We start from the raw sequence: 14,223 nt of genomic DNA, 5'->3' as shown, positions 1-14,223 counted from the left end.
GCCTCACCCGGAACACTTCGGCGTGGTCCAGCCGGGATACCAGCACCAGGGTCTTTGGGGCAAACAGCTGGCTGGGGGGGACCAGGGCCGACGGGGAAGGCCTCTCTCCTGCCTCCTCTTCTTCCTCTCCAGTGCACGCCGGCGCCTGCGGGCAGGGAGCGAGTGCAGCCTCCAGGGTCGCCCCCTCTCTGCCCGCCCACTCTTCCGGAAGCCCAGGTGCGTGCCCGCCCAGCCCCCCACTGACCTGAGAGGGCTCCACCGGCTCCCAGAAGGTCAGGCAGGCACAGTAATGCCGCTCAGAATTGATGTCAGTGAGAACAGCGATGAAGAAGGTGGGTGGGTTCCGCTCAGGGCACAGCTGCCACCCACTCGGCTGGCAGAACTGGAAAGGAGGGAGGAATTGGAGGGCCGCCGGGCCGTCACCGGGCAGCCGCAGATGCAGGGGCCTGGCTGACGCAGAGCCTGTTGGCTCATCTCTAAAATGGGGGCAGCAGCAGCGGCGGCAGCGGCACTCTCACCCCTCGGGGGACTCGGGGCTGGGCAAAGAGGACAGTCTCCAGAGGGGCCCAAAGGCAAGGCCTCGTGCTGGCAAGGACGTCAGGAAAGGCGACGGGGCAAGACTAGGGCCCGCCAGGCTGCCCAGACCCTCGCCCTGGCCCCGGCTGAGACGGTGGGCAGGGAAGGGGGAGGTTGGGGCCTCCCAGCCCCCAGGGCGGTGCAAGGACACCGGGGACATGAGCCCCAGAACCTCACGGCTCTGACTGGGCAGTTCCCCTCTGCCCTACCCCCAACTCACCAGCTCAATTCCTTGAGGAAACGGGTTATCCTCCCAGTCTTTCTCCGGGAAACGCTGCAGGATCTGCCCATGGCCTTCCCCACTCCCTGTGGGCACAAGAGGCCAGCGGTCAGAGGGGGGCTAGCAGTCAGTAAGTACTTCTGGGTCCCCTGCTGCACCCCATGGGCTGAGTCCGGAGGGGAGCTCCCAGGCTAACGCAAACAACTGGACGAACAAGTTAGAGACGATGGAACTAGGAGCTTTAGACAGCGCCTGCTAGGTGCCGGGCACTGCACTAAGCACTACGATTTTATCTTCATTTGAGCCTCACCACAACCCTGTGAGGGAGGCTGAGGGTGGCAGTTATTATTCCCATTTTACAGATGAGCAAACTGAGGTGAAGAATCTGAAAAGGGTGGGGATAGGGCAAGGCTTCTGGGACAGGTAGGATTTTAGCTGGGATCTGAAGGAAGCCAGGAAGCAGCAATGAGGAGGGAGCGAATTTCAGGGATGAAAAAAGAGCCAAGAGACAGACAGCCAGTGCCAGTGGGCTGAGGGGTACGTGCGTCCATGGTGGGGGCGGGGATGTCAGAAGTCTGGAAAAGGAGGAGGGGCCCAGGGTCCAAAGGGCCCTGAAGGAAGCCCAAGCACAGGACTTGCACCACTGGGGATTACTGTGGGAGGGCGGAGGGTGGGGCATGGGCAGTGGTCCTGGACTCCAGGAAAACCACTAACTGGGGGCTGAATGGAGGATGGCTCAGAGGAGGAGAGGAGGCCCTGCGCCAGCATGACTCCACAGAATTAAGAATGTGAGGAAGAAGGGAAGGCTGGAGGGAAAAGTAACGAATTCTGTTCTGGACACACTGTGTTATCACATGGCACCAGTTCAGATTGCCCAAAAGGCAGCTGGGCATCTGGGGTGGGAAACAGCTGGACTCCCCAAAGGAGCCTCTCTTCAGGCCTCACTCCTGCCACACCTTAGCCCTAGCGGGGCTTCCAGAGCTCAGCTGAGATGCCCGTCTCAGCCCTGGGCACCGTGCCCAGTCTTCCCACCCCAGAGTGCAGGAGGCAAGCAGCCCCACCTCTCCTGGGCCCTGTCGGCTCCAAAACCCACAATTTCACCCAAAATAGCCCTGTGTGGAGAGAGGAGGGCAAAGGCACCCAAGGGCATTACGAGAAAGAGGTGAGGAAACCCCTGATTCCTGTTCCATTTCTATTCCAGGCAAGCATTGCCTGCCATCCGCCGATCCTCAGGGGCTGCCTTCTCGGGCCCTCGCTTGGCCTCTCCCTGCCTCAGCCACAGACGGGCCCAAGGGAACAGACACCCTCCGCCCAAGAACCCTCCTTCTTCAACCTTCGAGTGGCTACAGTGCAGCAGGCACAGAGGCTGGGGAAGCGCTGCCATCTCCAGCCGTCCAAATCCATGGGCCCCTCCGTCCCTCCTGCTCTCTGGCCAGAGGGACCTGGAATGGGGCTGCCCCACAGCCACCAAGGAGGCAGGTGTCTAACTCAGGCCCACACTGGAGGCCAAAGACTCACTGCTCTCTTGGTAGGGAGAGGGAAGCCCGGCAAGTGCCCCCCTCGGGCCGCCTGAACCCAAGCTCAGGCGCTTGCCATCCCCAGTCTCCTTTCTGGAGAGCCCCGGCACCTCCGATGACGTGCAGGCGGGAGCTATCTGCAGCTGGACGGGCCCTTGGAGCTCAGCGCCCCCCCTGCTCTCTTCTCTCCCTTCCCAGCTGTCCAGCAGGGGTGGGGGAGGCTCTCTGCTCTCCGGTACCACTCTCCTCCACTCCCACCACGGGCCTGGACAGCCCTGAAACACAGGCCCATTCACTGCTGCCCCAGCAAAGCTGGAAAGAGGCCCAAAGGGGGGGTTTCTACCTGAAGATGCCCCTCAAGTACAGGTGGGTCCCAGAAGCCAGGGTCAGGCTCACTTACTCTCTGGTCCCCAGGCTAGTGATCCCCCTGCCCTAAGAAGGCGCCCAGACACCAGCACATGCCCCAGGTCACAAAGAGGAAGCGGGCACCCACCACCATGCCCCTCACCCCCCAAGCCCACTCCAGGGGCCTCCAGACTCCCCCAGTGCAAGAAAGCCAAAAGGATGGGTGGCCAAGAGGCTGAGGGGGCCGAGAGCCTGGGCGCAGCCAGGAAGCCAGCAGAGAACAGACAAGGCTCCCCCCAAGAAGAGAGCAGAGAAACAAGAGATGCCACTTCTGGGAAATGTGGCCGAGCAAGCAGAAATCCCCTCCTGGGCCCCGCCTAAAGGATGGGGGAGGAGTCCGGGCCCCCACTTTGATGGGCCAGGCCCAGGCTGACCCTGTCGTCCAAGAAAGCCCCAGCACACGGTCTCAGCAGGGAAGACACCCCTGCTCTTGGCAAAAGGGAACAAGCCACTTTGGCCCAACGTTCTCCCATCCTCCCAAAGAGCCCCGGGAGGCTGGGAGACTAGAAACAAGGCCAAAAAGCCCACCACGAGAAAGGGGCAACAGACTCCAGAAAGCTCATCTGCCCTCCGACATTTACTAGCTGGGTGAGCCCAGGCAAGTCACTTAACTTCCATCTGTAAAATGGGGACGGCTTGTGGAAGGGCTCAAAGGCGAGAATGCACGTATGTAAAGCATTCCAGGCGTGCCTCGGACATGCTGGCCGTCCACAGACCACAAACGAGGGGCTGCCGCTGGGCAACTCCTCAGGGCGGCTGCCCCCCCCCCCCCGGCCCTCCAGGTGCCCAGGCTGCTCCTGTTGCCCGGCTAGGGGAGAGGGCCCAGAGCCACAGTGCCAAGGCCTGTGACTATATAAGGGCTGTGAGGGCTTTGGGAGGCTGCTCACCAAACCTCAGCTTCCTGCTCCCCCCTTCCTCCTCCGTCTCACCACGAGCGGCCCCAGAGGGGGCAGGGGACGACAGTCCTTGACTCCCACACTAGGGCCCCTGGCCGTGCTGCTGCTGCTCAGTTGTGGCCCTGTGGATCCTCACATACCATGGCAGTCCACAGAGTTTTCTTGGTAGACATTGCAGGGGCTTGCCATTTTTTCTCCTGCTTATTTTACAGGGTAAAGTGACTTGCCCAGGGCCACAAAGCTAGTGTGGATTTGAACTCAGATCTTCCTGACTTCAGGCCTTATCCACTGTATCCCCAAGCAGCTTCTATCCTTGATGGGGTAGCGTGCAATGACTAACTAAAGTACCTTTCCCAAAGGCACTCACGAACAGGGGAGCCAGGGTGGAGGGGAGTCCCCAGGGTGGCCCTCCCAGGACAGATCCCCAGGGCCTCTGCAGCTCTCTGACCACAGACTAGATTCCTCATCCCATCCCACACCATGACCCCAGAGAAGGAAGGAGGCCCGAGAGCCCAGGCAGAAGGTGTCGCCATTGCTCAGGCAATTGCCCAGGGTCACTCAGCCACCCTGGAACTCAGGATTTTCTGACTGGGACCACGCTGTCTGGGGAAGCAGGTTTCCCCTCCCCCGGGGAAAGTCTACTCAGGAAGGAGCTGGGCTCGATCCTGGGGTTCTGTAATTTGTCCTTCAGGCCTCTGAGTGCAAAGCTTCATCCCACCCTGGCCCACAAATCCAGTGAGCCCTCTGTCCTCTCCTGGGGTTTCCCTTGCACACCCTTGTGCCAGGGGATCCCAAGGAATGTCCCAGGCACTCCTCTCTTACCCTTCAGGGAGCCCCCATGGGCATCTTTAAGCCCTGCCCTTCCATCCTATGTCACAACGCGTCCTCATGGGTCTGGACTCCAATGCTCTCCCCAAAGGCCCCAGCATCCCCCCAGCATCCCAGCCTGCAGCCTTGGTGGCATCTTGACTGGGCTGGTTAGAAAGTGAGCATTTGTCAAGCACCTACTATACGCCAGCCGCTGGGCTAAGGACTGGAGGATGCGAGGAAAGGCTGCAAGCCAGAGTCTGCCTTTGAGGGTGAAGCTTCTTGATTCAGCGAGAAGCCTCGAGGTAGGAAGATAGAGGAAGGATAGAAGTTCTGGATGCCGCGAGGGGGATGGCGGAGCTAACTTAGAGATATGAGGTGGCAGGAATGAGTCAGAAATCCAGGCCTTATTGATTACAAAGGAGCCACAGCAAAAACTCCGATCAGTGGACTACTCGGAAGGCTTATACCCGTCCAAAGATCCAAATTTAATACCACACAGGTCGGAGACATGATAGAGAGAAGAAAGTGCCCGGCTGAAGGCCAGGTCCCAGGTGGGAGAGGTAGATCAGGAAAGGAATCAAAGATGGAGCTTGGCCAGAGGCCAAGCTCGAGCAAGGACAGGCATCCGTGAGAGCTGAGATACGAGCGAGGAAGAGAGGGGCGGAGCTTGCTGCGGCCCTGTATTTAATCTCTTTGATATGCAAATATACACAATACATAGGGATGATTATCATTGGTTAACGACAAGGTATAGGTGTGGTTTCTCTTAGCCAGGTGAACACAAAGAAATCTGTTTTCCCGCCAAACCTGGGGGAAGCTGGGGTCAAGGGTCAGAGGCTTTCCCAGCCATGTGCAAGACTGAGCATGCTCTCTTCTAAGCCACTCTGTACACACTAACTGTTTCCCTTGCCCATAGCTAGGGGTGGACTGCTACAGAGGGCCTTCCAGTCTCACTGGAGAGCTGATGTGCACCCACTCTGCCCAAAGGAGTGCCGGACTGGACAGGATGGCAGGAGGTAATGGCCAGAGGGGAGGCCCCGGCATCAGGGACCCTCCTGTATGCAAACCTCTAATGGTCAGCCACTTCTGCCTTTGCAGCTCTCCACTCATGGGTGCCTCCACCTCGGGAGAAGGCCAAGGGCCATCCTGTCTTGTTGGGTCCCTGTGACAGCCTCCTCCACACAAAGCCTCTTCTCACTCTGCACCAGAACGACTTCCCCAAAGCACAGATCTAACCATCTAACTCTCCAGCCTCAACTTCAGTGCCCTCTATGGCCTCCTGGGCAAAATGGAAACTTGTCTGTTTGGCTGGGGAGACCCTCACAGTCCGGCCTAGCCCCCTGCAACTGTTCCAGCCTTCCTGAGCTTCTGCCCTTCCACATTCTGCCATCTGGCCTCATTGGCACTTCTGCTCCTCACAGCCCTCCTGTCACCATGCCAGGTGAGCTTGCCCGCTGCTCCCCCTTCAAGACATAGGTCAGTCATCTCTTTTAGGAGAATCCCTTCTCAACCCTCCCCCTCAGACTATGTGTCCCCAAAGCCTGGTTTTGACTGACATTCAGGACCCAGGAGCCCCTGTCACCCCCACTCTGGTCCTGCTTTCAGCCCAGTCCTCACCGTCAGCATGAGGCCAGCCTCATGGAAGGGATCCCAAGGAAAGATGGGAGGCACCACAGCCACCCTGACCACCAGACCCCAAACCCTAGAGCCTTGGGAAGAGTCACACTACCAGGTGACAGCTTCTTCCTGCAGAGGCTGCACCCCCCCCCCCAGTGACGACCCAGACAAGACAGTTCTGCCAGTGCAGCCTCAGCCCTGCCCAGAGGTTCAGCATCATAAGCAGCCAGATGGCACCAGATTAGTGCTGGCCCCGGAGGACCGGGGGACCTTTCCATTGGACTTGTGGCTGAAGTCTTCCCCATGGGCCGTCTCGCTGTCTATGGGTGTCCTCAGCCCTTAGCACAGTGCTTGGCACAGAGTATGTGCCCACTAGGTGCTTCCTTCTTGTCGTCTATATGTGCTTGTATATGGCCATCAGAATATAAACTCCTTGTGAGGGGCATGCTTCATTCTTTCTGCTTGGACCCCAGCACGGTGCCTGACATGCACTGGGTGCTACTTAATGCTCCCCACTCTCCAGTATGGAAGCCTCCCTGCATAGGGGGTCATGGGCAGTGGGCACCCACTGGACTCTCTGGGGAACAGACATTGAAATGGAGATGGCCCAGGCCAGAGAACCTTCATGGCTCTAGAACAGGAGAGGACTGTGCATGGAACTCCAACCCGGAGACCCAGAGTAGTCCAGTGGTTTGCTTGGGGTTCCCCAGAGAAGTTGGAGGTGGCAGAGCTGCTCAGGCTGGAAGCGCCAAATAGCCCCTGGATCGGGCAGCAGGACTTGCTTGGGGACAGGGGAATGGGGCACCAGGCCCCAAGCTTCCCCCCAGCCCTCCCTGCCAAGCTGCAGGTATGGCCCCATGATGAAGGCTCTGGGGACAAGGGACAGCAGAGGTCAGGGGAGGCGGTAGCCACCTGCTTCCTGACTTCCCACACCTTGTCCGGGCCCAGAGTGGCTTCTGAGACAAGCAAGGGAAGGCTCAGGCAGAGCAGGGCCCAAGCGGGGAGGGGAGGGAGTTAGATACGTCATGAAGAGGGTCAGAGAAGGCCCCAGAAAGGGAACATCTCTGGAAGGAGGGAGCAGGGTGGGGAAAAGGGAGGCCAGCTTCCAACAGCTCCTGACTTCCAGGGCAGCCCTAGGGGAGGAAAGAGAATGGGAATGGGCCAAAAGCCAAATCCCACACAAGGGCTGGCCAGCTCCGGCCCTGCCTGCCCTCCCTCCCCAGCTGGACGCTCAGAGCAGAGCCCCATCTCCTATGAACGCAGCTGAAGCCTGCAAAAGGTCCAGTTGTGCCAATGCCCGACACCTGAGGGCTCAAAAAGGAAACCCCGGGGACTCCTGCTTCCAGCCTGGTCCTCACCATCAGCACGAGGCCAGCCTCATGGAAGGGATCCCAAGGAGAGATGGGAGGCACCACGGCCACCCTGACCACCACAGACCCCAAACCCTAGAGCCTTGGGAAGAGTCACACTACCTGCAGAATGACAGAATCTCAGCATTCAGCAGGGTCGCATAGGCCACTCAGAACTACCCAGCCCTGAACAAGACCCCTTCTTCCAAGTCTCCCACCAAGTGGCCAACAGACCTCCGCTGAGAGACCTTTTTCTTCCCTCTGGAGGAAGTCCTTAATTATGGACTTTGGGGGCCTCCTCCCCTTCGCTAAGGAGCCAGATCTCCCCATGCCCATCTCCAGGCCTCTCTTCTCCCAGCCCGAAACATAAAATGGCACAATCTCAAAGGTCGCTCTCATTGCAGATGCCCTCCTCCAGACCCTTCTGGTACCAGGGCCCAATCACTGTCCTTCAGAGGTGGGATGTCCAGGGGAGAGGACAACAGGATTAGGCCTTGAGCTCCAGCCCTAACCCCTCTCTCCATAGTCTGAGAGGGAGCTGGTGGTTCCAAGGTGGCCATGCCATAGCGAGGTCCCATGATGACAGTGCCTGTGGGCTCACCATTACACAGGCATCCCTCTGGTGCTGTGCTTGCAGAGATTTTGGGGAACCCAAGAGCGGGGCTATTTACATGTCACAGTACCCAATTCTGCTCATGTGCAAGCCAGAGGACTGCCTGACCTGGGCTCTTGGGGCCCCTGACAAGCAGGTGGTCACTCCTTTCCTCTGGGGCTCTGATAAAACCTTGGAAACAACCCAGAGCCCGAGGCTAGATCCCGGGATTCTCCTTCCAAGCTGCCCCATCACTGAGGACAATGCTGGGAGTTTCGGTTGTTCAGCCACCCGTTGTGAACCCTCCAAACTGCCCTGCTGGCCTGCACACACGGCCAGGCCAAAAATGTAGGCAGTTGACCCCACCGCCAGTCCCTGATCTCCAGGCTTCGGCCACTTCCTGCCCCGACTCTGCAGCCCCAGCTGTCTTTGGCAGTCAAAAATGTGAGCGCTGAGCTTCCCAAGTAGCCCAAGCCCCACTGCCAGTAGGAGATCAGAATCTGTTTCCCTGCAGCTTGCGCTCACTGCTCCGCTCTGCCCATTAATTGCTCATCCTCCTTTCAAGTCCTGGGCAGACGCCATGGAGCACCGGAAGCTTTCCTGCCCCATGCCCAGGGGAGGGCTCCCCCACCCCTGCTCATCCTCACATGCCTTGCTCTGAAGCAGTTAGGAGGCCTGGCCTCTACGAGTTTTCCAGGATCAGGAACAGTGTCCAGTGCACACAACAGGTGGTGACTAAATGGTGAAGTAAGTGTCCTTGGACTCCCTCCCTGGTGGGGTGTCTCCACCCTCTTCTCTTCAGACTGTATGGAGCTTGTCAGTCAGTGATGATGTGGCCTGACCTGGCCTCTGTCACCTCCCTCCCTGGGCTAGTCACCTGCAAAGAACTGCAGCCCGGGCCGCCAGGAGCCCGAGGGCAGGGGCCCTCTCCCCATCCCACCTCCTAGGCACACCCAGGAAGGAGGGGACCCCAGGGCTCCAGCTCCACCGGAAAGACACAGCCTGGCTTCCTGCCTGTCTCTGACTTTCACTTCTGCCCGGGCCTCCCGCACACATTCTAAGAGTCTGGCTCAGGCTTCTCCGCCTCCCCCCACACAGCGGGTCTCCATCCCAAACCATTCCCCTCTGGGGCTCCGCCTCTACTCCTCCCCCTCTTTCTGGGCCACATTAAGCTTCTCCTAATGAGAAGAGGGAAGGGGGAGAGGCGGTCTCCAGTCATTCTCACTGCCCGCCCCCACTCTCTCCCCAGGGTGCAGCAGGATCTGCCCTCCCCCTCCAGGCCCAGGGAGTGTGCACGGTGGCCTGGCTGGTGACTCTGGGTCCCTCCCCATGGCTTCAAGCTGGTGTGGACAGTAGGTGGGTGGGGCAGCTCCGGCCCACCCTGACAGAGGACCGCTCCAACCAGTACTGCCATGAGTCACTGGGGTGGCGTCCTGCCGGGACCCAGGAGAACCAACGGGCCCGGGCCCTCTGACACACACAGGTGGGGAAGCCACCCTTCCCTGCCCATCACCCAGCACGTGGATCCGGATGTGAGGAGGCCACGTCACAGGCACACACAGGCAGCCTCAGAAACACATACAGTCGAAGAGGCACCCACACAGGCTCTCTCGCTCTCCTTCTCCCTCTCCCTCCCTCCCTCCCCCTCCTCACACACACACACACACACACACACACACACACACACAGATGCAGTCACATATAGACTGTCACCCACATAGTCACCCACAGACACAGACACAGACACAGACACACACACACAGAGATGCAGTCACATATAGACTGTCACACACAGACATAGTCACCCACAGACACAGTCACACACCCAGACACAGTCATACACTCAGAGATACACAGACAGACAGACAGACACACACACACAGTCACACCCACCCACACCCAGATACAGTCACATATAGACTGTCACCCACAGACATAGACACAGACACAGACACAGACACAGACACACACACACACACACACACACACACACACACACACACACACACACACACACACTCCAGCCTCTTTAGCTCCTAACAGGGCCAGGCCTCCTTCAGGAAAGTGGCAGACCCTTCTAGGCTCCAGAAGCTTCTAGGCTTCTCCCCTCTGGTCACCATGCCTGAGCACTAGGACAAGGAAGGCGCAAACAACTACATCATGATGCTGGCAAGCCCCCAGAGGCAGTGCCAGGCTCTGCTGCCCCTGCAGGCTGGCTGGGGGGCCCAGGCAGAAGAGATCACCCAGCCTGGTGGCCTCTCTCTCCAGCTGCTCCATCCCGCCCCAGAGTCCAGGGACCCACCAAAGCCTGGCCACATTGTCCATAGCAGACCTGATGGGGGTGGGGGAGGGCAGGGAGCTGCTGCCCCAACCTGCTCCTGAGAAAGGGCGGAAGCCTGGGTGGGGACAACAGATGTGGCCGAGGAATGTGGTCCAGCTCATCCCTGGGCAGGGTTGAAACCAAGGCCAAGGCATGGGCAGCCAGGACCGCCTTGGCCTGGGGGGGGGGGGGGGTGATAGGGGGCTGGGGGGGAGTGGGGAGGGCTTAGGAGGTGTGGAAAGCTTTCTTTGCAGCTGGGGAGGTGGAGGCCAGCCCAAAGCAGGAGGGAGTTCCCAGTGGAAGATACCATTCCTTAGAAAGACTTGCTCCCACTGGGAGGCAAGTGTGCTCCCAGTTCCTTTAGGCCAGAGCAGGATGCGAAACCAACTCCCTGCTCCCCAACCCCATCCCTCCCAAACACAGAAAGCCCAGCCCTCCTCCCCAGGCTCGGCCTCCTTGGCCTAACAGCACCAGCTGTCCGTCCATCCAGGAAAAACCCAAGTCCAGGTTCTATCTCTGCCCCTGGCCCCACCCACAGCAGCACAGGGGAGAGAGCCTCGTGGATCTGCCCCTCCAGAGCCACAAGTAGAGCCCAGGCTTCCAGGGACAGGCACGACATCTCCCCAGCAGGTGTCTGGAGCTCAGTCCCGGCGCCCCTGCTGCTTCTGCCTAGTCAGAGTTGGCCAAGCCTCTGCTCCCGCTGAGCCTTGGAGACCATGAAGAGGCTTGGCCTCTGCCCTCCAGCAGCTTAAGGCCCGGTGGCAGGGGAGACACGAACGGGTCCCACACATACACGCGAGGCAAAGGCAGAAAGGCCTGAGGAGGGGGCGCAGGGACAAGACCCTCATGCCCCAAGTCCCTGGAGTCGCACCCTTTCCAAACAATGTTAGGCCCCGAGTCCCTTTCCTTTTCTACCAATGCCGATGGCTGGACAGCTCAGGGGTTAGCCCAGACTCTAGACAAGGCTACAGTCTTGTGTGGGCACAGACTAGCCTAAGAGAGTGAGGATGGTTCTGTGCTCTTCTTCCCCCCCAAGCCCACATCTGTCTGAGGGCAGTAAGTGGCGGCAGGTCCGAGGCAAAGGTCCGGCTCCTTATCAGTGATCCGTCCCTCCAAGCTGGCCACTCTGCCATCAGTATTCAGTGCCACGGCAAGTTCCCCGGGAAGGAGGGAGAAGGTGAGGAGCAAGGCGTTCACAGCAGGTTTCAGAAGCTCGAGGAGGAAGGACAGCCAACGACCACCCCCCAACCTAACGGCGTGCCGCCCTTCCTTTGCACTCCTGGGCCAGGGGTACAGCATCCCAGCCGTGACCAGCTTCTGGCCCAAAGGGTCTCCTCCCTTCTACACACCTCATGGCTCCATGGATCCTGCTGCCCCTCTGCCTCCTCCCTCCCCACATTCCCGGCTCCTGGAGGTTCCACCTGCCCAGGGCCTGAGGGCTTGCTAAGTTCAGCCCCATCCAGATTGCATCCAGCCAACACCAGCTTTCCTCGGATCCTCCCCCCACCCCTTTCTTTGCCCTCTGCCTAGGCTAGCCTTCTTTCAAGGCTGAAGCCAATTCCCACTTTCTCTGGGGAAACTTCCCAGGATGCTCCAACTTGCACACTTGTCTCGGCCCTCCTCTGGCCCTTTCGGTCAGTGCCAAATGAAGGCCGAGGCCCACCTCGTCCTCCTGGGATCTTCCTGGCCTCCAGGAGCCCAACCGTCATTCACAGGTGAGGGAGGGCAGCAAAGGGGCAAAGCATTCACCCAAGGTCACACAACGAGAAGGGGGAACACCACTTTTGAAACCCAACCCTCCGACTCTGGGTCCATCACCTTGGGCAGTCCGAGCTCCTTGTGGGCAAGCGTCCCCTTGCCTCATCTTCCCCCAAGTGCCATTTTGAGCCCCTCATCCAGGCTAACTGAATGCCCCTTTCCTTCCCCAAATCCCATCTGGGAAGCCACTCCAGACAGATGGCCTGCCGGATGCCACCACGCCTGGGAATCTTTAGTGGCTACCTCCCCCATCCTACCCCAAGAATGACCTTGTATATACTTTTTATATAGCTTGTATTCATTTATGTGGGGGCACGCTGCCCCCCACCCCTTGCCCCAGCTTCCTTTCTGACAAAAGCTGCTGCTTTTCTCCCTTTGCCACCCATTACCAGCATGGTGGAACGGAGTTCAAGTACTGCCCCTGCCACCTTGGCGGTTCCCCTTCCCAAGGGAGTTCCCCAAACCAAAGGGAAAAAAAAAGGCTCTGGTCCCTGTCCCTCTGCCCAGCACCTGGCACCTACTATGCCCTCAGAAAGGCTTCCTGGGTGACAAGGGCTGGGTGCTGACTGACCACCTGCCCAGAGAAGTTTCGCCACCCCTGGGGACATCACTGGCCACTGGTTTGGGGTGCAGGGAGCCCTGGAGCTGAGGGGGTATATGGTTTAGGGGAACATGGTGATATCTGCAGCTGAGGGAGGCAGAGAAGCTAATTCAGGGGTTCAGGATGACATCTGCAGCTGAAAAAAAGGGTAAAGTATTTGACTTTGGGGCACGGGTGACATCTGCAGCTGAGGGAGCTGGGCAGCTGGTTTGGGGTACAAAGATGACACCTGCAGCTGAAGGGTACAGAGGAGCTGGCTTGGGGCTGCGGGGTGACATCTGTAACTAAGGTGGTCAGGAAAGTTGGTTTGGGGGCAGTGCACATGACCTGATCAGCAGTGTCTGGGGGTACAGAGTGCCCTGATCAGCAGGTCTGGGAGTGTAGGATGCCCTGACCAGAAGGTTTGGAGGTGCCAGGTACCCTGGACAGCAGGTGTGAGAGTGCAGGGTGCTCTGCTCAGTAGGTATAGGGGTGCAGGGTGCCAAAGGCAGCAGGTTTAGGGGAACAGAGTGCCCTGGTCAGCAGGTTTGGAGATGCAGGATACCCAGATCAGCTGGTTTGGGGTGCAGAGTTCTATAGATAGCAGTTTTGGAAGTGCTGGGTACCCTAGGTAGCATGTTTGGGGGGTGCAGGGTGCCCTGAGCAGCAGGTCTAGGGGCACAAGGTACCCCAAGCAGCAGTGTTTGGGGGAGCAGGGTGCACTAGGCATCAGGTTTGGGGCACAGAGTGCCCTGATCAGCAGGTTTTGGGGTGCAGAGTGCCCTAGGCAGCCAGTCTGGCAGTGCAGGGTGCCCTGGTCTGCTGCTCAGGGTGACACCTCCATTGGGGCGCCGGATGGGAGACGAGAGGGCCCTGAACGCCGAGCTCTGTTGTCCCTTCCTCCCGACCCTCCCCAACCCCACCCCCCACCCCTTACCTCTCCCCGCCCGGGTCCCCACTCACTCACCGGCGCGCGGCCCGGGCCCGAAGGCCACCAGCACGAAGTAGTCGGCGAGCCGGGCCATGGCGGCCGGCGAGCGGGTGGGAGAGGAGGCTGCGCGCTCACGGCCCGGGCCCGGCCCCTCGGCCCCGGCCCCGGCCCCGGCCCCAGCCCCGGTCCCGGCCGCACTCTCCCCCGGCGGAGGATGAGGCTCCAGCGGCTGTCGCCGCCATCTTCCCCCGGTCCCTCCCTCCCGGTGTGCGCGCGCGCGCCCGCGTCGGCGTGGATCACCGGGGACGCGCCCGCAACCCGCCCCCTCGCCTCCGTCGCCTGCCGGCCCCGGGAGCTATTGGAGCTGCCGCAACCTGGAGGCAGGGCCCAGTGCGCTGAAGTCCCGCCTTCAACACGCCCTCGAGCCCCCGGGGCAGCCTGAACCTGAGGAGGCGTGAACTGGAAAGCGAGAGCGGTGGACCTTGGGGGCGTGGTCAAGCGGAGAAGGCCCTGCCCGGCCCCCCGCCCCGCCCCGCTCCCCTTCCCCGCCCACGCCTTCCTCTGCCGCACCTCCCACTGGGGCAAGTACTGGGTTCCCAACCTCTGTCTCTGGGCGTCCCGACTTCCTCCTAACCCTAGCAGGGATCGTAGG

General features: G+C 60.0%; 1 protein-coding gene across 4 annotated transcripts in view; it reads right to left on the bottom strand.

Moving 5' to 3' along the window:
- SBF1 (SET binding factor 1) overlaps positions 1–13,879 on the bottom strand; it is a 32,979-nt gene extending 19,100 nt beyond the window's left edge. For all 4 annotated transcript variants that reach the window (XM_056797527.1, XM_056797529.1, XM_056797528.1 and 1 more), the window contains exons 1-4: positions 13,608–13,879; positions 797–882; positions 245–382; positions 8–145 (exon numbers count right to left, since the gene is read on the bottom strand). In XM_056797527.1, coding sequence (XP_056653505.1) covers positions 8–145; positions 245–382; positions 797–882; positions 13,608–13,665 — 420 coding nt within the window. In that variant the 5' untranslated portion in view covers positions 13,666–13,879. The remainder of the gene's footprint in view (positions 1–7; positions 146–244; positions 383–796; positions 883–13,607) is intronic.
- Positions 13,880–14,223: the final 344 nt, after the last annotated feature.

Source organism: Monodelphis domestica, chromosome 5 (genome assembly GCF_027887165.1).
Source record: "Monodelphis domestica isolate mMonDom1 chromosome 5, mMonDom1.pri, whole genome shotgun sequence".
NCBI classification, from domain to species: Eukaryota; Metazoa; Chordata; class Mammalia; order Didelphimorphia; family Didelphidae; genus Monodelphis; species Monodelphis domestica.
The sequence above is the reverse complement of the archived record's forward strand: the minus strand, read 5'-3'. Positions and strand labels throughout refer to the sequence as shown.